Here is a 25624-nt window from a genome sequence, read left to right on the forward strand (position 1 = left end):
CATTTCCCTTCCCCCCCCCCCCCTCATTAGCTTCCACTGGTCAGGAGACCTTGCACTTTTTGCAGGAGGTGCCATATGCCAAAATAACTTCGTTGGTGTTAACAGATGGGGGAGCTATTGTCTAACATAGTTAGTACACTGCTGCCCCTCCAACCCCCACACACACACAAACAAAGGCACACACACTCTCCTCGTGCATCAATTAAAAACGTCCTTAAATTATTAAAGTAGTTTACTGCAAATACAATCCACATGTACAAATTTGTCATTTTAAATTTGACGATTCACAGATGCTTAAAGTACGCAATTATCAATAATGATGATAAAGACGGTAGTGGTCATTTTCATTGTGAAAAAACTGTGCTCTTCCTTCATCGCCCACGTGAACTTTTTGTTTATTAAAATACCAAATTATGCCACAAGTCATTGTTTTAACCAAGGCCACTGAAACAGACCCTGTTGCACACAGGCCTATGTAAATTTGGTGGCGCACGCATGGCGCACAAAGCCAAAGATAGAGTAACAAATCAGGAATTTCCCTCCTGCCACTCCTGAGAGCGCAAGAGAGGACAGAAGTTACGGATTAAGCGCTTCTCCTCAGAGAGGAACAAACGGAAAGGCAGCTGATTCGCCTGAATATTTTTTTTACAAGAATATCATCATATCGACACGTTTCCACGCGCGTTGCGGGCATTGTTTTGGAAAAAAACGTTGTTTTTTTTAAATTTCATTATGAGTCTGGACCAACGGGCTTTGCACGATTGCCTCTTTTAGAAACTTTGGTGGAATAAACTGCGCACTATAGGAGAACAGCGTGTATCAAGAATACTGTGATTTTCAAGTTTTGGTTTCCTGACTTATTTCCAGCTTTTTCCTTGGGACTGTTGTCGCTAGTCACTTTTTTTTTGAAGTTGCTGAGTTTTTCAATGGCGTAGATGGTTGCAAGGGTTTGTTCAATCATCTTTTTGGAACGGAAAGGGTTTGATATTTACCAAGCAGACACATCTGGATTATGTGCGTGAAAACAAATCGGAGTGTTTAAAGACCAGGGAAAAGCCAGCGTCGTCACTTTTCGGAGAAGGGAAATGCGGAGTGGAAACGGCGTCTAGAAGGATGCTGCTGCTTGTACAATGGAAGTGAAGAACTCTTTTGCTGTTGTTGCGGTGGTTTGTCTCTTCTTTTGCACCACTTTCAGCCAAGAACTCAATCCCAAAGGCAGGAATGTATGCAAAGCACCTGGGTAAGCATCCGTGCAGAAAAGTAGGATTTGAAGCAGCAGTTGTTAACGCAAATCAGCTTGTTTGGAAGTTTCTCTCGTGACATCTTTGCCTCATTCTTCTTTACTTTTTTTTGAAGTTAAGGGTTTAAATTGCACTATAAACCAAAAACCTCTGTCATCTCATTCCTCACGTATATTTGAGTTCCTTGAAAAATAATGTTTTTTTTAGAACTGAGCACACTAAAAACACAAAAAATATTGACATTTTTTGCAGTGTTTGCCTAATGCCTGAATAGCGGTTTTCACTAAATGATTAGACTAGTTGAAATCAACCACTGAATGAATTGCCTAAACTTGTATTTCACGTTCATAACAAGCATTGTTGTTACCACATTGCATATATTCACGGTGAGCTCTTTCTTTTCTACACTTAACGTGTTCCCGGTCCGCCGTACAGCAGGAGGAGGAGTCCGTTACAGAAAGCAGCTATACAGATGTGTACATCTGGAACAGGAGTGTGTAGGGGGCGCTCTCATTCAAAGTCACAGCATTCGTGACAGTTTGATAACGCATATCTGGTTGATACTGCACTTTTAGAAGTTACCTTTTGTTTGTGTGAAGTTTATGACATGTTTAAAAGGAGCACATGTTAGTTGACAGTTGATATTTCAAAATAAAGTCAGAGTATTGTATTCCAGGAATCCACATATCTAGACAGCTCTCTCTCTCTCTCTCTCTCTCTCTCTCTCTCTCTCTCTCTCTCTCTCTCTCTCTCTCTCTCTCTCTCTCTCTCTCTCTCTCTCAAAAGTTAAGGTATCCAAAAAGCATCTCTGGATGACCTCCAGGATTATATCTGAACCTTTGGAGCGACTAGTGTAAAAGAAAAAAACAAACCCAGGCCCATTATTGCTGACTGCAGCATCCACACTTGTTGGACTGATGTCTATGTATTTTGAAATTGTGTTAGACGAGAAACATTAAATGTATTCGAGGGCTCATTCTCCAATATGCCATAAAAGATGTGTGATAAGGAACCATGCGCTTACTAGGCTATATACCTTTTTGTTTCTTGAAACACAAGCAGTCACAGTGTTTGGATCTGAAAAGCCACAGGCTGCATCTTTTCGTGCGGTCACAATGAAATGTAATCAAGATCTGCGCTTCAAAAGTTCCCGTTGCGCTGTCATCTCTCGTAGATTGTTCGTTGCTTCACTGAGCAACAAATCTTCATTCACCAGAAACATATCGCCTTTAGTGCTTTGTGAAGTTTCCAGTGAAACATAAATAAAGCACTGACATTTTGCCCTCCTTCCAGTATTCAACATTCATTGCAGTGAACTTTCCACTCGCCTGTTTTTTCCATTATGTTTCTTTTTATGACTTGAATGCGATGCTTTCAGCACTGATCCAGAAAAATGGATTTTTGAATCAGTTAAAGAGCAGCTATTGAATTTCTTGGCAAAGGGAGTTGAACAATTCTTTATGATGAAAGGTAAACAGCAGCGCAAGTGCAGCTATGCTTCCACACAACTAATGAATTCTGCAACCTTTCTTTCTGGCGCTGACACGGGTTGGCTGTGTGTTTTTAAAAAAGGGCAACAAGAGTCAGCTCCATACATGTTGACTGGAGTTTGTCCATACAGCACTGCTGCAAAAAGCTGAACCCAGTGCCATGTTATGTACATTAAATGGTAAAAGGCTTATTTAGAAATCAGCTACCTTCAATAACAAGTGAAAGCACACAGAGCATAGACCTGTGATCTCTACCACGCGCCTATTTTGGCAGCATAAATAACGGCGTTGATCCCTGCTCGTTGATTGAAAGCAAACTGCCATCTTCAAACACTTTAGGGGAAGCTGACGTGTTGCAGGGGGCCCGCAGAGGTCGCAGGCGTGGGAGGAAGAGGAGACGCATCCGTCCTTTCCTGACAGGCCTGAAAACTCGGCTGCAAAATATTGTCTCTGAATATTCACATTTCCCCAAAGGCTGAGGGAGCTTAAAGAAACTGATAAACTACACAGATTCAGGGGTTAAGGGCTTCTAAGTGTACACATGACCCAAATTCAGACAGTTATACAACCATGTTCAAAGTTTATGCGTCATGTACAATCCCCTGCATACATTTGCAGCCACATGAATAAGAACTGTGAGATCAAAGAGGCATGAGCTGGGTGTGGATGCTGCTGCTTTGACATGTGTTTGTTTCACTGTAGCCAGGTTCCTCATCATCGCCCTCTCATTCTCAATGTCACAACTTCTTTTCCAGATCACCAGGATTTGTGTGCTGCAGCGGATGGGGGCAGCTAGGGGATGAGTGCCCGACACGTATGTACCATACAGACAACATTCATCAGTACAGCAGCTCATTGTGCAAGCCAGTTGAATAACACGGCCTATTCTTGTTCACCCAAGCTCTCTGCGAAGGCAACTTCACCTGCAATGAAAATGAGGTGTGTGTCAGGCCCAACGAATGTCGCTGTCGTCATGGATACTTTGGAGCTAGCTGTGACACTAGTAAGGGGTTTCCTTCATTTTCCTGATCAGCATTTCTTTTGCCTCTCATCTGTGGTGTTAAATAGAATGTTTTCACCTGTTAAATATACAAGTGTTAGAACTAAAACTATAGCACACTTGGGGTCTTTTTTTAACCATGCTAGAGGTATTGCTCTGTTGCAGGCAACATTGTTCTGTCTCTAAAGGTCACTGAAATATCTCAACAATTATTAGATAGATTGCCAAGAAATGAGCGTGTGTTTGCTAACATGCTTAACAAAGATGGTGGCAGTGGTAAATGTTGTACCTGCAAAAATATCAGCATGTTAGCGTGGCCGTTGTGATTATGTTGCCATGCTGCCGTTTAGCACAAAGCTCCGATCTGCCTCGGACAAGCCTCACAGAGCCACTAGCTTGGCTGTAGACCAGGGGTCGCCAAACCTTTTTTGATATAAAGAGAATCGCAAAGGCCAAACAAGAGAACATGTGTGACTGCAAACAGTTACACTGCAAGAAAATACTTGTTTCTAGACCAGAAAACCGCATGTGCCAGGGCAAAACAATTTTCTATCAAAATAACTATGCAGCTCTATAGTAAACAGTCTAACGTTTGGCATTACAGTCATTTATTGGTGTGCCAACGCTGTATATTACATGAATTATAACTGTATCTGCTGCTCTTAAATTTAATTTAAATTAATTTAACACTTTTAAGCTCTAATACAGTGCATGGCCTGAGTGCTCACTAAAAATATTCTGAGGTTATGTGTATATATGTAATTACTTAAAGTTCTGTTCATGGGCATAGCGCCCACTTGAAAGACGATGCAGATGTAAACTTGTAAGTCTAATATTAAGATGTAACGAACAGGAGAGGTAGAAATTGTAAAACATTGACAGAGATAATTCCACAAAGATATATTCAAGTGTTTAAACTAAGATGTGCAATGTACATACAGTAAAATATATTCGAAATAGGCTCAAGCCATGTTCCAGTTTATTAAAAAAATTCGACCATGGGCCATTTAAAAACAGGCAGCAGGCCGCAATATGCCCACAAGCCGTAGTTTGGCCACGCCAGCTGCAGGCTCTTACTATTGCTCAAGGTTATATGACGAGTCAGAATGCTGTTTCCCATTTCCTGACAAGTGCACTGTCTTTTAACAGAGTGCCCGGCCCAGTACTGGGGCCCTGACTGCAAGGGGAAATGTAATTGTTACCCCAACGGCCAGTGCGACGACTTGACCGGCGAGTGTACCTGCAACCACAATCGTTGGGGACTTAACTGCGAGTATCCTTGCATGTGCCAAAAGGGCAAGTGTGACCGAGAGACGGGCAAATGCACATGTCACCCCGGCATCTGGGGTCCCCTGTGCAACAACAACTGCTACTGCAGCATCAACTCCATCTGCAATGCGAAGACGGGGCGATGTATGTGCAATCCTGGTTGGACGGGGAGGAACTGTGCCATCCAGTGTAACTGCAACAATTCACCGTGCGACCAGTTCACGGGACGCTGCCAGTGCCAAGAGGGACTGTGGGGCCCGCGGTGTGAAAGTTACTGCCATTGCTTCAAAGGCAAGTGCAACCAAGCGGACGGCTCGTGTACCTGCACGCCAGGGTACCGTGGGAGGTTTTGCAGGGAACCGTGTCCTGCCGGGTTCTACGGTCAAAACTGCAGGAACAGGTGGGGCAAAAAATCTTAGCAGAGAGCAAATGCACCACATAAAAAACACAGGAAACATGCAGTTTTACAGATGCCTAATGTTCAATTCCCTTGTCCGAATGGTGTAGCTCTGTAGTTTTAGTCAGAAATAAGATTTGATATATGCTGCAGTTGATAATCCATAAAAAGATCTGACTGTGTTACTTAATTGAGCAATAATATAGTGATATTTGGGAGTTGGTATTCACATTATCCCGTCATCATCAGCAAACATGTAGAAGCAATTCAAGTGAAGTGCTTTACCTTCCATGGACTGTGACATTCTCACACGAAACAGTTGCTTTAAACTGAAATGAGCTTGGTTAGAGTTCAGTGTTGTTTATCGCCCTCTTTAAACGATCATTAAAGCAACAATTCAAAGCATACAAACAGATTCTGTCCATCTGGTTTCAGATCCTTAAACAGTTTTAGTAAGAAGACATGTAAACAAGATAAATGACAATTGCTTTGTTCTTTTCCTGTTCTCCTTGGTTGACCACAGGTGTGGGCACTGTAAAGGCCAGCAGCCCTGTAAGATAACAGAGGGGCGCTGCGTCACCTGTGACAGGGGCTGGAATGGGACACGGTGTGACCAGCTCTGCTCCAAAGGCTTCTTTGGCGAAAATTGCCAAGAAGTGTGTCCCTCCTGTAAAGACGGTCACCACTGCGACCCCATTCATGGCAAGTGCTCTCACTGTAACCCTGGCTGGATTGGGGACAGGTAAGGAAACACCAAGAGTACAATTTTAGAAATGTGTAAATGAACAGCACTGTATCATGGCAGGTCGTGAAATAGTCACAAAGTGCAATCGGTTGGTTTTGTTTGCGTGGACACGAATTTCACTCAGCACGTAAACAATGCCAATTGGCCAATTAGGATCTTATTTTTTTTTGGTGGACACAAATTAAATGCATCAACGTGACATAGGATTAAATATCCTGAAAGACTTTTAGTAGACGGGACGGGAGGTGGAGCATGACTTTCAACTACGAGTCAGCTGTTCGACACTGCGTGTCCCAAAGTTGTGTTGCCTAAACCTAACTGTACGTATCTATTTAAAGCCAAACCGTGATGCTTTTTCTAAACCTACCTGACTGGTTTTGTTGCATAAAGCTAAATTTTGTTTTGCAGCGTAATGTCGTCCAGAAAAAAAAGGTCGTGGCGAGCAACACAAAGTAAACGGACAATTCACGCCCCAAAAGATTGCATATCGTGACTACTTTACGAACTGCCATGAGACATGTGATGAAAAGAAACCTGCAAAACTATGCATTTTTGTTGTTCAGTCAGACCTTCATCATCAACATAAAAAGCATAATGGCAGTGCCTTTAACAAGTAGCTACTGTGATACCGTTTTCCATACTGCAATAATGAGCTTGAAAATGACTGTAATCACCACATTCCTCTTGTGTTTGATAGGTGCGAGGTGCGCTGCCCCAACGGCACATATGGCGAGAACTGTGAGAACAACTGCAGTCACTGTTTTAACGGCATCTGTCATGTTGTCACCGGAGAGTGCTTGTGTGACCCGGGATTTTATGGCACCTAGTAAGTCATGAGACACCTCGTACCCAAAAAAACCCTCATGTTTATGCATTACAATACATAGTGAAAATGGCTGATGGCTTGCTTATTACTTTTGTCACACACTTAAATATCTTGGGAATTGAATAAGCGAGCATGTGCTTTGAGGCGTATTTTACAGATACTGATAAAAAACACTTTTGAAATACAAAAGTGAAATTCCTACAAACTTCCATCAAAGGACACATTTTGCCTGGAACAAATAACTGATCCCATTTATGCCTTTTTCTCTTTTTCTGTGTCCTATTTCATGCATCTGTCACTTGGATTGAACATTAAACAGATGTTGTTTTTGTCTGTGCTCAAGCTGCAATATGACCTGTCAACCCGGCCAGTATGGAGTGAACTGCAACCAAACCTGCTCTTGCAATGACAAGAACTGTGATCCTGTGTCTGGTGCTTGCTATCTCCGTAAGAAAATCCTCCTTTTTTTTTAAAGAGCAACCACATGCTTTGTAGTTATGGTGTTTTTAAAGAGGTTTCTGTGATCAGCAGTAGCCAGTAACTAGTGTTCTTTTTCCAAATAATGTGCTTTTCCAGAGACAGATAGTTATTTCCTAGTCGGACTACACATACCAAAAGAATTATAACCCTCTGAACTGTTTGTTCAAAGAGCCAGATGCCGCTTGTGCTGCTTGTGTATTAAAATGTCTAATAGTTGGCTGTACGCACAGAGTACCAACAAACACATCTATTCAGGTCAGCATGTGTAGTGGGAGAGTTAACGTTGCGAGGCCTTGATAGCGTTTCCAGACCCAGACCGGTGTCCTTTTTATGGCTGTGTTTGTTGGCTCTGTTCCTGTCCAGCCAGAGAGAGAGAGAGAGAGAGAGAGAGAGAGAGAGAGGAAGAAGGAGAAGAAATAAAAAGAGAGAAAATATGAGAGAAAAAGAGAACTTGGAAGGGAGACAGAGAAAAAAAAAGTGCACTGTTTGGAAAGAGGAGATCTTTGGAGGCATGCAAGGAGAAGATTAGAACACAAAGGTAGCAGGGATTTTGGCAAGTGGACATGATGGGCGGTGGCAGGCTGGTCAGTGATATCATGAAACCTCGTCACCTTTCCCCAAACCGTTTCCCATTCTTTATCCAGCTGTGAGCGCAGAGCAGTGACAACATGCCACGCCCAGACTGCCCAACAATCCATCTCAGCCTTATGCGACAGCGTAAAGACCCGCGGGCCGCCGCTACTCACCCCTTAACTGATGGCTTGCTTCTCTCCGGGTGTCATCTGTCCTTGCGAGCGTCCATGCTCACGCAATTACAGCACCTATTATCTTTGGGGTGTATCCCACTTGAAGAGGGAGGGGCGCTGATAAATCATCGATGAGTTATGGTGAGGGGCGCGTAGTAAAGAAGGGGGTGAGGGGAGGAAGCTGCTCGCAGGAAATCAGCAGTTAAAGCGTAAGTGGTCCAATGTCTGCAGGGAGATAAGATTAATAGTGAATTATTTGCAGTGCATTTCAGCCTGTTGCAACATTCCTCAGAGATGCTTCATGCCAAGCAGCTATTGAAAATCAATTGTTAATGTCAACACAGCGCTCTGCCTTTGTTATCAAAGCTAACTGGCACATTAATAAAGATTATACAGTGAGCATAACCCTCTCCTCGAGTCATTTGAACTCACTTGTTTGGTAAATCATACTAATTTGCTATGTGCCACGGTCTCTAGTGTTAGTGATGACAGAGAGAGAGAGAGAGAGATTTGTTGAAACTGGCATGAAGAGTTTTGCTGCGCCAATGTGGCACACCCAGAACTCACTGCATCTCGTCTTTCAGAGCCCAACCAGCGGATGGGCGTGATCGCGGCTGGAACCCTGGTCTCCTTTTTACTGATTGTCCTCCTGTCCCTGCTGTGCTGCTGCTGCCTGTGTCGACACAAAGACGACCACAAGTGAGTGACGGATCGGTGTCTTCACCTCTACGCGCCGTGATAGGAGGGCTCGAGTAGCTTGCCCTGGTTATAAAAACAGAAGAAAATGTTTTCTTTCTATTCTCTCTCTCTCTCTCTCTCTCTCTCTCTCTCTCAGGAACCAGTTTGTTAAATGAATAAATGCATTTAAAAATATTTTAAAGCACTTTTAAATATTGACATTACTGTGCGAGTAGCAATGTGAGCCCTGGGCCCTCAAAAAGAGGCACAGGGCCAGGTTTAATATGCCTCTTTTGAATGATTCATTTGGGTTTCCATGGCGTCATCCCTTTTCAGTCCTAACCAAGACAACTCTACCAACAGCAAAAAAGCCAAGCGGATCCTGTGTGGACGATTCAGCCGCATCAGCACTAAACTCCCCCGTATTCCACTGAGGCGACAGAAACTTCCCAAAGTAGTCGGTAAGCCCAAAAACTCTTTCTCATATTCCACCGCAGTGCTGCCAGAAGCTGCTGTGTTTCATGTAATCATCTTGCATTGTACAGCACAGTCTGCTGAAGCCGCATCACTCTTAGCTTTAATTATTAGGCGAATGATATTCACATTTTGACATGAAGGTGTCGGATGATATGAAAACGGTGGTTTCACTGGTAATCTACGCTTTTTTCTTCAGTTTAACACAGCGGAGACAATGACACCAATGACTGGCAGTCAGAGTGTGCATTTTCCTTCAGCGCTACCTTAGTCCTCCTCTTAGATGATGAATAGGGTTGAAAAGTGTATGGTGGCTGCCAGGCGAGTATGGGGTTTCATTTGAAAGGAATGCACTGGTTTTGGAGCCCCTTATTATTCTTGGCACCCTCAAATGCCATGTGTTCATATTATTACAACCCTAAACTGGGGCTTTTTTTCTCTCCCCCATTTATTTTTTACTCGTTTCCATCGTCCTCTCCCCCAAGAAAATTGTTCTTGGGCCGAGGAGCAGGCTGTGTTATTAAAAGAAGGCCCGTGGTTGTCGGGGGGCCCCGGGTGGTGGTGAGTGACGCGCTATCAAAGGCCGCACTGTTTGGATGAACGCTGCGGCACTGCCGCTCCATGCGGAGGTCTCGTGGTCTGTGTCAGATCTGTCTGCGGACCCGGTCTTTTTTCATAATAGACAGAGGAGATATGATGATCTTTTAAACCCCACCAGATGCAGTTTAACATGCTTTTGTTCATCGTTCAAAAACAATTCTAACAGTTTATAAATACACAATTATCTGGATTTCTTAAAAAAATCTGAAGTAGGAGATTAATAATGTGTAGCTAACATTGACAGAATATAGGGGTGATATTTGCAGTAGTGGTAAAGCAATTAGTCAACTAATGAATTAGTCCACTGACAGAAAGTTAATGTACAGCAATTTTCATGATCAATTTTTTTGTAAAAGTAATTCATCAAGAGAAAAAAGTGAAACATTCCTTGGGCTCCAGCTTGTCGAAGTGGCTGCCTTTGCCCGTTTGTCATTGTAAATGAAACCCTTGGACTGTTGGTCAGATAAAACGTGTGAGTGTGCTCTCGATTTTCTGTTACAAATGATTGATTGTTTAAAGGTTCTCAAAATGCAATTCAGAGCATATCTATTGCAACCACAGAGATCTCAACATGGCGATGCCTTGCAGCTAGCGGTGCAAAGAGTGCAAACAACGGCAACAGCGTTGCCAGAGTTGACGGTGTTACCTGAGGAGGAAGCTTTACGCTTCCATGATGACGCTGTCGGTTGGGAGGGCGTTATCGGCTATAACTGCTTTATGAGTGCAGAGCGCAGGCCACGAGCTAGCCATTGGCACACGCTGACATACACTAACATGCACAAAAAAGGCAGATATATTCACAGCAGTGTTGCGCTGCTTTCTGATCTTAGCTTCAGCTTAAGCCTCAATGTGAAGCACTGTTATTTGATTCTTTAAAAGGGCTCTACTGAAGTCAGTGTGCTGTGGAAGAAGTTCATGACCTGGTTTCTTTTTCATGTCTGAGCAGCATGTGCCTCCTTGGTTATCCAGCTGATTCTTTAAGATAGGATCTGTCTCTATTATGCCTCGGTCAAAATACAACACTGGGACAGAGTTGCCTTTGTCGTCACACTGTGGCATATTAATACGCTTGTTTGTGGAGAGCTTGACTATGTGAACCAATGTGCCAGAGGCGTAACAAAGCAACGTCATGTTAGCCAAGTGCCTTTACGTAAAAATACTGGGATGTGTTTTCACTGTTAGCAAACAGATAAAAAATACATTTTTATGCTTTATTTTCTGCATCTTAAAAAAACAAATAAGACCACCATCTACCTGTCAAATTGGAGAACAGACCTCAATACCAGTCAAAGTCAAATCTATCACCGCTAGTGTTCGTCTCTCTTGTCCTTCCTGGTTTGTCCTATTCAAATGTTTGCTACTCTGCTTTCTGTTGGGCTGCCCACAGAAGTGTGGTCTGCCAACATTTAGAAACTAAAACTCTGACTGGGGCTACACAGTCCTGCACACACGCATTCCAGAGGGGGCCCAATGGGGCTGGAAACAGGAAGTGGTCAAATTTACCCCAGCCCGTGTCAGAACTGTGATTTATCCACATCAGGGTCAGTCGCAACAGATGTGGCAAGACAAAATATAAAAAGGAACAAGGAGGAAGTAAGGAAGGAAGACAACAACCTCTGTTAGCATACTTAGCCTCAGAGGAAAAGCTACAGTAACACACTGTCACCTATTCGCCCCTTGGCATAACTGAGGCTGTTTGCTTGTAGTTTGGCATTCCATTCTAAGCATATTTACTCCACGCCCAACAGTTTCACGTCTGTCCTGCATTCCTTGCATCCTCTGTGTCCAAATGCTTACCCACGGATTTGGGCTGAGAAGAAGCGCCACCTGCGTTTTTCTATCTTTATTTATCCCGGCAAAGTTGGCTGTTATTGCAAATGTGTTTGCAGCAACACTCAACTCCTCTTTCATGCAGATGTGAGCTGCTTCAAGAAAACCTTCTCACACCCTGAAGTAATTAAGATGGAACAAAGAAAAAAAGTCAGCTTGAGTTTTAGGAATATTTGAAAATGAATGCAATTGGTTGCGTCACTGATTGGACATGTTGGATGTCACTTAGTGTACTGCATTGGTTTTAGAGACTATTTCAGGCAGAAACATATTGTTTCTTCTTCTTATTGGCATTTAATATCCTCATTCTATGTCCAGATTTCCACAGCTGGACCAGGCTTTTTAACTAGCAACCTTCTTGTCCCAGCCCAGCCCTCTAGCCTTTGGACTACCTCTGCCTGTTAACGGATCCCCCCCACTGAGCAACTGTGGTGGCGGAGCTCTGCAGCTGGGACGTGTCAATAATGCCCTGTTGTGTGTTGGCCTCCATGTAAGGAGGGATCACAGTGGCGTCCAGTCTGCAGAACAATCTGCCCCTCTACACCCACAGTCTGGAGGGAGCAACTTTCAAGGGCAGCAGTTGTTCATCACGACATACAAGTAATGTCGCAAAAAATGCCCATGTGTTAGCTTGTTGACTAACTCAACTGAAGTCTTTGCATAGGTTAGCTGCTCTACATTCCTTAGTCCTTCAGATTCTCTGCCTATCTGCCTGCTGCTGACCCTGCACACAGGCAGGAGTGAAGACAGAGAATGCACCAATTCGAGCAAAATATTATTTTGTCATCCACACCTCTGGGTAAACATTTTGCTGGGTTCTGTATATTGTTATTAATCTACCACATCCACACACAGCTGATTTCTTTTTTGAAGTTAATCCAATCAGAATAGTAGTGCGATGGAAGACTTTGGGGTCATTCTTGTAGCCACAAAAGTCCAACATTATCTACACATGTAGAGAGAACAGGGTGCCGTTATTGTTGTAAACAGGATATCCTTAAATAATCACATAAATGGGTGCCCTTGGAGGGAAGTCCCCTCTGCATTCATAGTGAAACGCTTGTTGTTTTTTTCCCACTTTTACACACATCTGTACTTGCTTATTGTAGAAATGTTGCACCTGTATTGACATTATCCACCCTACGAGCAACACAAATACTTTAGACTGTCAAACTGAAACATATGTTGTTTAGAGGTTTTGGTGACTTCTTTTGAATAAATGTAAGAATATCGATCAGTGTAGCAATATAGATTTACCTTCTGTGTATTATTTCTCATCTCAGCAAGACATTAAAACAGATTTTCTGTGGTAGTAACTTATACAGTTCAAATCTATCATTTGTAAAAGTAGATAAAACTCAGCAGCCTCAAGGAAAACAAACAAATCAGGGTCCTTGAAAATTGCTTTGTACAATCATGTCAGTACAACTAAAAAATGTAGCACACACACACACACACACACACACACACACACACACGCACACACACACACACACACACACACACCTATGAACCAGTTCTGATTTGACCATGACTTAATAGTGGGAGTATGTTCCCCAGCCCTATGTTTCCTCAAGTCTATGTTCCTTGAGTCCTATGCTCCCTCAGCCCAATGTTTCCTCCGCCCTGTTTCCTCAACCCTATTCCCTCAGCTCTATGTTTCCTGAAGCCTATGTTTTCTCAGACATATATTTCCTCAGCCATTTGTTCCCTAAGCCCTAGTTCCCTCAGATCAGTAGTGCCATGCCATTGTTCCAACATCCCTTTATTCCAAATATGATCAATAGTTTGATTACTCTTTAAATGTCCAAAGTCCCATTTGTCTGACAACCTTTTAAAAATAAAAGTCATCAGACCTCCCTGGTTGAGATATTTCTTTCCTACTGTGGGAAGGCATGACCCTCCCTACTCTGCCTCTGATTGGCTTACCCTGATATTCTTACCCTAACCCTAACCAATATCATTCCCCAAGTCTAAACCTAACCAACGTAAAAGTACTTGCCAGACTGTCTGTCGGTCATTGGATATTATTAGCTAGATATCTAAAAAAAGTTATAAACCGATTTTAGCATGGGCCAGGGATGATGCTGAGGGAACATAGGTCTGATCCCAGTGTTTGTGGGGCAGGTGGATGGACACAGGATGCAAGAGAATGAACATTAATACACAGACCGATTTATGATGAAAAATAATGCAGATATCTGTAGTTTACATGTTATGGTCAGAATCAGAATTTGTTTATTGCCAGGAACACTTGCAAGGATTTTGGCTTGGTGATTGGTACATAACAATAAACACACAAATGGAACCTCTAAACAGACCATCTGCTAAAGTAATGTGTATTTGAGTGAAATTAAGATCAACATTGTCTTGTTTGTTAGCATTTTAAAAGTCCATGCATGTCAAACACTAAAAAAGGGAGATGGATTGAAAATGTAAACAAAGCTATGGAAAATAACGTCCCCACACTCTGATAAAATACAAAGTAAATGCAGTTTTTACAGCTTTAATGCTTCTACAAGTCACCAAGTTTGCAAAAATCCGGCCGTAGAGAGCTTCTTAATAGCTCATCTTTTTAGTTATAGTCAAACAACAACGGCTAAGGAGCCAGGATTTGTTCCTGGCCAGGGTTCTGGCACAGTTTTAGGGAACTTCTTCCACCTAGGTTTTATTGGAGGTCTAAACAATTGGATCGACCCATGTGTCAGCGAGCATGTAAACAGGAGCATCTGATGTGGTCGGTCATGTCAAGGTAACGCCCAAAAGGATTTCAGTCAAAACTCACGCCAGATCAGCTTCAAGTTTTCCTCGGAAACCACAGCTGTCCTGAGACAGAAGGGTCAGCAGAATGCTGCAGTATGTGAAAGGGAGGAAGACTGAGAGAGCGAGGCAGACAGTCAGAGAGAAACATAACATGACCTACATATTGTTATGGGACAGGATTCTATAGAAGATGACGAAAGAACCCATTTGCAAACACCTAAATACTAAAAGATCAGAATAAGAGATGATATCACCATCGCTGCAGTTTAACTCCATACTTTATTTGTATATTAGATATTATACAATACATTGCTGTTGTAATGACAGTCTCCATTATTAAAGGAATAGTTCACATGTTGGGGAATATGCTTCTTGTGTACAGGCTAGCAGGTGTATATACTGTACTACATGTTTATTTTTGTTTCTTTCTGTCTTTATGCTAAGCTAGGTGAAGTTGTATGTATTTGCTTTTCTAATTAATGAGATGACATTGGTATTGATTTTTTCATCCCACTCTCGGATAGAGACGCATATTTCCCAAAATGCTGAATTATACGAATAAAGAAAACGTCATATTTTCAAGCGTTTTTTGTTATATTTTCACTTTAATTTAATTATTTGATATAGAGTGTGTGCTTTCGCATCTCATTTATTGCGAACATAACACTATATGATAGTTCACATACTCCTCGATAATCTATTTATTCATAAATGAATGCATTTTTTTGTTGTTTGGGTCAACAAGTAGCTGCAGACCCGATAGCTATGGCTTAAGAATGTGTTTCTTGTTTGTCTTTTAACCTGCTAAGAAAAAAACTGTAAAATGAAATAAATAAAAAAAGCTTACACAAAGAATATATCTACATTTGCTTATAAAACCCATAATGTCGGAGCCTTTGTGAACTCAAATTCAAAACCAATTAAAAAGCACAGTTTTTCCACAGACTCAATTAAACCAACACTTTCTACATCTCTGCAGCAGTTGTGAGAGTGAGTGAGAACAGACTGTTGTTCTTGTAACATGGTACAATACCCTCTGGCTGACCTTTTGGCTTCTGCGTTTGTTTTCTGTTCTCAGTAGCACACCACGACCCAGAGAACACCTTCAACTGCAGCTTCATCGAGCCCCCCTCAGTGGCTGAGCAGCCTTCCCCCTCCTCCTGGTCGTCCCAAGAGTCTTTCTCTTCCTTTGAGAGCAGAGATGAGGGGCCAGTTTACTGTTTGCCCCACGAAGGTGAGTCATCGTTAGAATAAATAAACAGTTATCTAGGATGACGCACATGAATCCCTAATTTGTCTTTGGCATGAGGTCTTTACACACACACACACACACACTGATAGACACAGTGAAGAAGTCAAGTTCCCCAGTGTGACCGTTGAGTGACTCACCCGCTTCTGTAAATCTCATTATGGAGATAGTTTCTTTATCATATGCCATCTAGACCCAGGTTTTGCTTCGAGAACAAGGCGAGTATAAACAGGAAATGGATTGGTCAAGTCAGCACATGGCCCAAATCCAAACAGTGACTAACTCCTTGAAGTTTGATGGAAAACACCCGTTCCGTCAGTTTCTATTCTGGATGTCTGACAGTGCAAGTCAGGTTTAGTTTTGGGGGATTTTTGTGCGTGCTGAGTGATTGATGTTTATTTTAGTGCTCTCTTTCTAGTTTGGTTTAGTTCTCATTCTTCTCATGAATGGTCCAAGGCCTTAGAAACAATTGATTTTGAGTAAAAAGCCTCGGGCACAAAATAATTGCTGTAAACATCACAAAAGGGTTTTGAGTTAGAACGGCACTGATAGGATCTGTCGCATTGGAGACACTCAGTCCCAAGTATGTGTAAATAAATTAGCAAATTAAGTGGTACATGTATCAGTCTTTCAATCATGTGTGTTGCTGCTATTTGTGAAGGTAACAGATAAATCACATTGTTTAGATTTAAAGGCTGCAACCCAGTCGCCAAAGTAAAATGTTGGCATTGTATGTTTCTGCAAATCACGGATATCTTGAATCTCATCGTTTCTGAACCAAAAAAAAAAAAACTGAAATTAAACAATCTTTTTATCGATATAAAGCAGTCTCATACGGTGTGCTAATAGCAGGGTAATGACAAATCTAGAATTCAGTTTAACAGGTGCACAAGTAGAGAATGGGTAATGTCAGTGACACAAACAATATCTAGTATATCGAAACTTGAGTAACATTACAAGCATTAGCCTCTATAAGCCAGTAACTAACCAGGCCAATAATAGCTGTACAGTATTGCTAAGCAAAAGCCTAAGTGTCATTTTGCCATGGTTTCATGTTATTGCTTATGAATTTAACTTTTAATTTTATAAAGAGAGAATGCGTTACTTCTTCTGTCAATTGCATGATCTCACTTTAATTGATCACTTGAGAGGATATTTAAATTATTTGATTATCTAATCTTGGACTAATACCTGTTGGTCTTCTAATGATCCACAGAATCTATAAACGAAAGCAAAGAGAAGGGCAGCCCCGGCCCACCAACGGAGAAGCCAGAAGCTAATGAGGATGATGCAGGGGAATACACCTCCCTGAAAGACACCAGTTTCACAAAACCAGAAGGCAGCGAGCAGCCCCTGCTCAAGTCCTCTGACAGCGAAGGCTCCACCAGTGGCTCTGAATCCACCACTGTGGCTCTCTACGCTCGCATCGCTCGCCTCTCCAAGCAGTCTAAGGAGGACGATGGGGATGGCACTCCTACACCAGAGGCAAAGCGCAACGGAAAGCCTCCACCTTCACCTGGCAAGCCCAAACCACGCCCTCCAGACCCGTCCACTAAGCCCAAAGTATCGTGGATACACGGCAATACTACAGGGTCTCCCCAGCCAGACCAACAGGGGCATGGGGGATTGAAGGCACTTGCTGTGCCAAAGGAGAAAAATAGGAGCTCCAGCGATGGTTCGGCCAAGAGCGAGGAGCGGCAGAAAATGAAGGAGAGAAGTCGTGAGCAACAGAAGAAACAAGAGGTGAAGGAAGCAGACGTCAATGGCTCTCCCAGCAAACACAAACCTCTGCGAGGTAAGAAGTCTGGGGACGAGCACAGCAGTCCCAATCACATGGAGCACATCAATGGTGTGGTTCATAATGCCCTCAAGAAGATAAGTAACTTCCACAGCTCCTCATCTGAGAAGAAGGGTGCTGAAAGTCCAAAGGAGACCCCCAAGGAGCCACCCAAGAGCCCCAAGGTGATCCACCCTCATATGAACTCTGAGGCGGCCACACTCCTGGCTGCTCAGCTCAAGGAGAAAACCCAAAGCATCAACAGGAATGAGGGGACGGGTCTGACGAAGACCAATGGGCTCTCCACGCCCAAAGGAAACCGGGAGAAGCCAACACCTCCACAGAAAGCCAAGAGGAACCCCTCCAGTGGATTGAGCCAGCAGGGCTCCACCAAGCCCCTGCTGCCCACCTCGAGCAGCCTCCAGAAGATGGTGGCACCCGTCGCCACTGACCTCGGGACCCCTGAAGCCAAGAGCCCGGAGAAGCAGGACTTGAACGGCTCAAGGGCAGGGGACCCGATGTTTGATCCTACACCAAAGAAGACTCCCATGAAAAAGCCACCCAGGAAGAAAGGCAAGGAGGGTACTTTGGATACATCGGAAAGTAAAACACCCCAGCAAAAGACAGCCATAATGCCACCACAGGTAGTGAAATAAATGTTCTCAAAGACAACTTTTGTGATGGATACCAAAGAGACTAAAATGGATTTGTTGGAAGGTGAACCTCGTAGTTTTTCAATCAAGGAATTTAAACATTTTCTGAGTGTGCTGCGACTCCAGGACCGGTCAAGAGTGAGAATTGCTTCTAAATCAAGGGTGCAGTTGAGTCGTATTGGTGAGTTGTATTATAATGACCTCTATACACCATTGTATTTCATTTCAAGAATCCCTTTTTGTGTAACGACTATGTATCAAGCTCACACCACAACCTGTGGCTGTGCCGGACACAACAGAACAGTGGTTCACAGACATAATCCATAGTTCATTCATCTCTATCCCTCTGCAGTATGTCCACCACTATTTTTATATATGGATTGCTTTTTGGGGTTCCATAACTGTAATTTACTAAGGTGTCAGAAAAATAGCTATTATTTTATGCACGCTCTCCAAAGGTACTAAGGGTACTAAAAACAACAAGAAAATTAGATCCTCTGGGTATTGCAAGCTATTTTGTTTTGTTTTTTGTTTTGTTTGTGGGCCAACATGCATAAATACAGTTTTATACCTTAAGCTACCCTCCTCATTCCTTATGTCAAGGCTATTCTTTGCAGAAGAAGGTCAACTTAATTATGTCAAGTAAGAGCAACACTTTTTGTTGGTCTCTATTTTTCTACTCTAGCAGTTTCAGGTTGACATACCACATTATAAAGAATGCTTCTCTCTAATAAACAAAATCTGGCACTCCAAAGTATGCAAGTCATGCATTTAGGACAATTGTCCTTTGTGCTTGTGAGTCACTTTGAAGAGCTTTAGCATTGGTCTCAAGGCTTTTACCTACAGAAATGTTACATTTTTTTATTTAAAGTCTTAGCCCTCTTTTGTCCAACTATGTCAGACATGGTTTTTCAGAACCCATTCAAGCTCTTTGATCTTCAGAAAGGGCTGTTTCAAACCTCTTTCATACTTCTGCTAACACCAAATCACCAGAATGTGCTCTTGCTGTACGTTTTATTCAGTCAGTTAAACCACTAAACCAAAAATGAAATCTCAAGGTATTCTATGTCCTCACTTTATGTCATGCTTGTAAATCACTTTAAACTCACTCACTCTCTCTGTAATAGAGCAACATCTGCAGTTTTTGTATGCTGTATTTAAGAAAAACGTACGGCATATACCAACAAATCAGATACAATAGATGTTTTTGTTGAAGTGATGACTCTTAGAAGTATTCTCTACAAATCTGGCCACAGAAGGAGACTGCCGTGTGTCTTTATCTGTTCTTTTAGTTTTGTCGAGAAACTAGGGAAACAATATTGCCAACTGAGCTACTCCCATTTCACATGTATTTGTTTATGCCATCGGGTGTTGTGTAGGAAAAAAATCTTGCCAAGGATGGTTTGTCCCTTAAGGATGGTGTTATCTTAAACTAGTAGACTCGTGCTGAAGTAACAGGGTGCTTAATTTCATTTTCTTTAGGCTAAATGGTACCGTGCCTCGAGTATTAAAATGTGCCTCAACTGTGGATCAGTTAAAGCAAAAGAAGCCATGTTTTCCTAAATGTTGATCCTAAAATATGTAAACCAAAATGAGTAGCGGGTTGGGATTCTTAAATTTGAGGAAAAAAGCCTTTTATTTCAGTTGTTGGTGGATAGCTATTTGGAAAGTAGCATTCAAAACATGAGCTATGAACAATGGATGACAGGTAGTGTGTTAACATGCCATTGGTATGTTTTGGGCTGAAGAATATATTACATTAACACAGCTAATTTGAAAAATGGTCTTGTTTTTTTTGTGTTTTATCAAGGTACAACTCGTTTTGGTTATTTTTTCAACTTGTATACATTGTGTACTTTTTTATTATCTTTGTAAGCTGTGCTTATATGACTTTTTTAGTTCTTCTGTTTTTATTGGTGTCAATGAACTGGCTTTCATGTTGTTTTTGCTTTTTTTGATATGTTGCTTATTTTGAGCTCTGAAGCAAACCTACAGTATGAGTACTTTCCATCTTGTAAAGTTGACATTGGCTTTGTTCTCTGTTGATGTTATTGTTTGTGTAACACTTAACTGCATGACGCAGAGTGTAGTTATATGGCATTAATAGCTCCACCGGAAATCTGTAACCTTGTTCCCTCCAGTTGTTATTATTGCCTCCCATAAAACAATACAGAAAGGATTGTACAATACTACTATGATACCACTGTTGAAACAATTGCATATACTCAAACCATAACATTGTGTAATTATGAAGTGGCAATTTTTATCTGACTGGCCCATGCCTGTTTTTATTGGCGTACAGTGCATTTTTGTAAAGAAGGGCCTGAAAAGCTGCAAAAACGTTACCAACTGTAAGGTATATTTTGTTTTTTGTGGTTTGTTTTTGGCAACTTTGATTTCCATTTTGTGTATGGTCATTCAATTTGTGTTTCCCTTATTTACTTCTTTGGAATAAAAAAAGCAATACATGTAGCTCTAGTCAAACCAAAAATTTAAAAATCCGTCATTATTTCTATAAATGTCTTATTCCAGCATACAATCAACTAGAACAATACTATGGTGAAAAGGCAGGTATTGGGTAATACACATACATATCTTATAGTGTTCATACGAATGCTGGTTGATATTTGACCCTTTCCTGTGACTCTGGGCTGCCGAGTCTCAGGGACGAGGAGTCATTCGGTCACAGCGGCTCTTCAAAGAGCCTGAGGGAACCAGGGAACTCTTCATTTGGCTCCTTCAGGATGGGGGTGACAAAAGGCTCCTTTCATGAGGGGAAAAACAGTGGAAACTCTGTGCTAAGGAGGTAATCACGCGCTGCATATATGTCCTCTTTTGGAAGGGAGAAGAGGGGTATAGCAGGACTGGGCCACAAGGCAATGCAGGAGCATGAATGGATGGATGGATGGATAGGTCATGTGATGGGTAATTGGAAGCAGAAGGCGAAGCAGCTTTGCTTTAGGTTTTGCTCTTTTGACATGGTGATCTACTTGCTGTGTATATGCGTGGAGATTGTACACACATCTTGAGTTGTATTAAGATTTTTCAGAGCTGTTATCCACTTTTGGACTTGTCAGGGACTTGCATATTTTGATTGATGATAACGCCAATTGGATGCAGATAAGACCTTTTATGGACCATTCTAAGAAGATAATGTTTTTAGGGCAGGTTAAACTATTTAATAATTTCCATCAGCATCTTGAAAGACGGCACCATGCTAAAGCCATAGCTGAAGGGGTGGCAATATCGTTTTTTCCAACAATATCGTTGGGCCCCAAAACCCATTGTTTGTTCGTTTATTAATATAGTTCTTTATAAACTAATGACATTCCCATAAGCATCCGCTGCATTTTATGTTTAGTGCTAATAAGCAAATGTCAGCATGCAAACACCCTAAAGTAAGATGGGGAACACGGTGCTAAAGTTTATAATGAACATGCTCCATTTAGCTCAAATAACCACAGAATGGTGTTTTGGATCTTGTGTTGAGTCTGACTCACCCACCACAACCTTGATGTCTCCAAATCAATCTTCTTTTGAATTTTACAATTTCACATACAGACTGTCAGACAACACTTCCCACCACCCCCCCACCCACCCACCCTAAATCATTCCATTTTTCATGTGACCGTGGCTCGAAGTCTGATTCAATGCCAGGATGACGAGGAATGTTGACACAACTGCCTCCATCTGCCCGTCCTCAACTCGCAGATGGAGAAGATACTCAGCTGAGCATACCAACACATGCTCTCTGGCTTTTTCATCCTTCACATGTTGTGAGAAAGTCACAGCTTGGGAAATGTGCATTGCGTGTCGCCCCTGCGCAGCGTTTCAGGATAAACCGTGTTGATTTAGCATGTGTATGACTTGTGATGGATTTCTGTGCCTGCTGCTTTTGAATGGGTTTAAATGGGAGAGGCCTGTGTATGATTATGAAACTTGGCCTTTTCATATCCCCCTCTGCAGTTAGCTGAGAGTAATATTTCCCTTGTTGTATTGAAGGTTCACGTGTGGAACATAAATTCGCTGTGACGCTGCAACACAAAGGAACACAAAGGGGTCGACTATATAGGATAATGCAAAACCTGGTCAAAAAGTCAGTGTTAGGAGTGTGGGATCGGGGTTCGATGACATGTGGGCTGCCAGTCTAAACATGACTTGGAGCAGGGGCGCTCTCGGTGTGCCAAGTCTATAGAAACAGCGAGGCTTTAACACTCGGGCCCGATGAGTCAGCCAAAAGCCCTGGACTCAGAAAACCTATTCCAGTCCCTGTGTTTCCATGGCAACGGGAACAGATTGGAGCCACATCTGGAAGCTATTTCAGTCCCTGCAAGAAGAGGAAGAAAGAAATTTATGAGTGAGGGGGGAAAAGACAAATATTTTCTGCAATGCAAAGCAGAAAGAAAAAGGGGAGTCGACTTACACTTGAAAGGGGTTGAAAACATTAATTCTACCGTGGAGTCGGTCGAGAGCGGCTTTTCGGTGCCCATGTAAGTTATGGATAATGGGTTAAGCTTGAAATCTTGTAAGAGGCATTCAGTGGAAAGTAACGTCTGTTAGCGTGCATGGATAGATATGCTCGAGAAACAAAGCCAGGATTTCATGCGGTGGCAGAAAGCCATTTTTTTCTGCGCAAATCCCCTTATTTGTTTTGAAAACCTATTGCTGAAATGTTTGCAGTCTCTCCAAGATACGATATTTCTTGAAAAACCACAATGTAACAGAGTCTGAGGTTTTGACGCTTACAATTGAAGAGTAGCTTTTTCTTCTAGTGTTCAAACCACCGACTCATTGTCTGACATAGATGTATGTCTGCTGCAGCACGTTTTTTTTCCCCCTCAAAAAGCGCTCATGTCCCTGGCGGATTCTCTGCATCTGAAACGAGCAGAGGAGATTTGAAAAAGCTGTTGTTTTTTTTCTCTTACCCCTGTCGACGCGCTGTCTGCGAGAAACACCGTCTAATTGCAGTCCTCCTCACACGTTAAATGTTGTTTCTCAGCACTGTGGAAATGCAGCAACTATGAAATGACATTTACTGGAAATGGAGCTGGTGCTTTTCTTGAGCCAAAACCACTGAGAACTGAGGTCAGCGCACGACCAGAATGGGGAAGAGAGGCAGCATCAAATGTGTGTTTATAGATTTCCAGTGACATCTGCTCACTCTGCGATTTAAGACTGCCATTATAATAGACCCGAAACTCCCTTGCAGAGGGCCACCGACCAAGAAAAGCAGCTCTTAATGCGCAAATTAAGAGCAACCACACAACAACCCGACCTCCCACATAGATGCTCAGACAAACAACGTTTTTAAACAAGGTCAAAAGAGCTGAAACCCAGTTTGGGATGGACACACTTGTCAGTGTTGTGCTTCAGGTCAATGTATGATACCGTAAACTGCTATTTATTTGAGGTCCACTTACTTTGCGTCATCCGTGACATGTCAAACTACTTTGAGATGGACCCATGCATCATTCCAGCAGTGTTCGGACGTAGAGCTTCTGGAAGACACATAGTTTTCATCTTGACAAGTTCTGTAAATGTGGAAATAGAAATGAATAGAAATATCCAGAAATGTAATTAAGCAACCGTTGCGTTTTCTATCCAGGTGGAGATTTTTCTCTCTCTTTTTTCCCTTTTCGTTCACATGAAGGGGTGTGCAAAAAGTTGTCTGGGGCTTCAAATTGCCCTGGATTTTTCCCCCTTTGTCAGCATAATTCTATGGAATGAGTATTAGTGGGGAAGATTTGGATGGCTAATAGAAAGCAGATCAGTCAGATGCTTTTTTTTTTCCTTTCCTTTCTCTCTTTTAAACTCTCATGTTTTTTTCATGTTTTAGCTTATTTTCCTCCTTCCTCATTCACTCCTTCCTCCCTCCCCCCTTCCTTTATTCCCTCACACACCCATCCATCCGCTATCTGTGCAGTAAAGTGGGACTTCAGACTTCATAATGTGGCTTGAGGTTTCAGCTTTCACATAATTCCACAGGCTGATCCAACGTTTTTTTTTCCCCCCTCATTGCTTCTCACTCACTCCAACCCGGAGCAGCGGGGAGAGAGGGAGAACGCTGCTGCCTTATTCCAGATATTGAGACGGAAAATGATCACAAGACCAAATGTGTCTGCCCAAACCCAAGGAAAATAAGCAGATGGCTTATGTTTTCATGCACTGAACCCCAAATGTCCCGACAATCAGGCCTGTCTGCGACCGACGAACTGTAGCTTACAACAGCTTTGTTGTTCGAGACGCAAATTTACACTCCAAATACTTTTTTTGCCAAAACCAGTCTCAGAAACACATGTCGATGCGGAGTTTTCTCCTGCAAGAACATTTCCCTGTTTTTCAAACCGCATCAGATTTGCTTTGTGACTCTTTGTGAGGCCATGCAGGTCAGGTTTATTCACACCCTTCCTATCCACGGCCTGTGTGGTTGGACTCAATTTGATAGCAGCCTAACAGAGGCTGCGTTTGCTTTTATATGGATGCCGGGATACATTTTTGTGCATGCAGTTGGTATGCACTGGCATGTGAAGGAAAGTGTTAGCTGTATATTTACCGTCACCGTGGCTCTGTGCTGGTGTGTACCCGACCCTTACAGCCCTGTTCTACTTCACAGGACAACACTGGAGCCATTATGGGGAGCCATGTGTTTCTGATTACCCAGACACAGATTAGAGGGAGGGGAACAGCGGTTGCTGTCTGCTGGCCCCCCGGCTCCACTGATGTGGCCAGCAATTGGGCATCCATCGGTGCAAATCTCTTCGCCCCCTTCCCACCTCATACGCCAAACCTTCACGTCCGCTATGATGTCACATACGAGGCGCAACTATCGCCTTATCCTGATCCCTAATTTAATTATGGAAACACTTGAATCTTTGTCAGTGAAATGATTCCCACTTGACCTACATATTGTACAAAAAGCAGCAAACTGTCACTGCTGTATTCTTGAAAATGAGCTCTCGTTGCTAAATTGTAAACACTGTTGTAGCTCTCGCATGTGATCGCAGAAGACATGGATTGTGTTTTTTGTTGCTTCAGCAATGTGATACCTCCCCCCGGGGAGGCAGGTCAGGGTCAGCTACAGAGCAGCGTCAAAGAGATGGTTAGGCATCAATGATTTGCAGGACACTTTAGCATGGTGACTGTATGTTAGCAAAGCACCTTGACCCAGATTGTTACACTAACAGGTCACTAGCTTTCAAAATCACAGGTCATTTCTTCACATCAGTATCAGTGTATACATATATAAATATTACATCCCAAACTTCAGAAGTGATACATACAATGAGTGAAGTGAATCCTTTAAGGTGTTGAATTAAAACATTCAGAGCATAAGTGATGGAGGGATTGCCTCACACACCCATTGACTTTGAGACGATGGAACCGCATTTCTGGGTTTTAGGACTCAT

At 42.5% G+C, this 25624-nt stretch overlaps 1 protein-coding gene across 1 annotated transcript; it reads left to right on the forward strand.

The window, feature by feature from the left end:
* Positions 1-527: 527 nt before the first annotated feature.
* Positions 528-18221, forward strand: scarf2 (scavenger receptor class F, member 2). The gene is made up of 11 exons (XM_076104789.1): positions 528-1240; positions 3487-3545; positions 3633-3734; positions 4881-5400; positions 5921-6139; positions 6840-6968; positions 7312-7400; positions 8779-8893; positions 9236-9333; positions 15618-15773; positions 17005-18221. The coding sequence occupies exons 1-11, from the start codon at positions 1131-1133 to the stop codon at positions 18219-18221; spliced, it is 2814 nt and encodes a 937-aa protein (XP_075960904.1). The 5' UTR covers positions 528-1130.
* Positions 18222-25624: the final 7403 nt, after the last annotated feature.

The sequence above is a fragment of the Anarhichas minor genome, unplaced genomic scaffold, assembly GCF_050575085.1.
Source record: "Anarhichas minor isolate MPS153535 unplaced genomic scaffold, ASM5057508v1 ptg000030l, whole genome shotgun sequence".
In the NCBI taxonomy this organism is placed as follows: domain Eukaryota; kingdom Metazoa; phylum Chordata; class Actinopteri; order Perciformes; family Anarhichadidae; genus Anarhichas; species Anarhichas minor.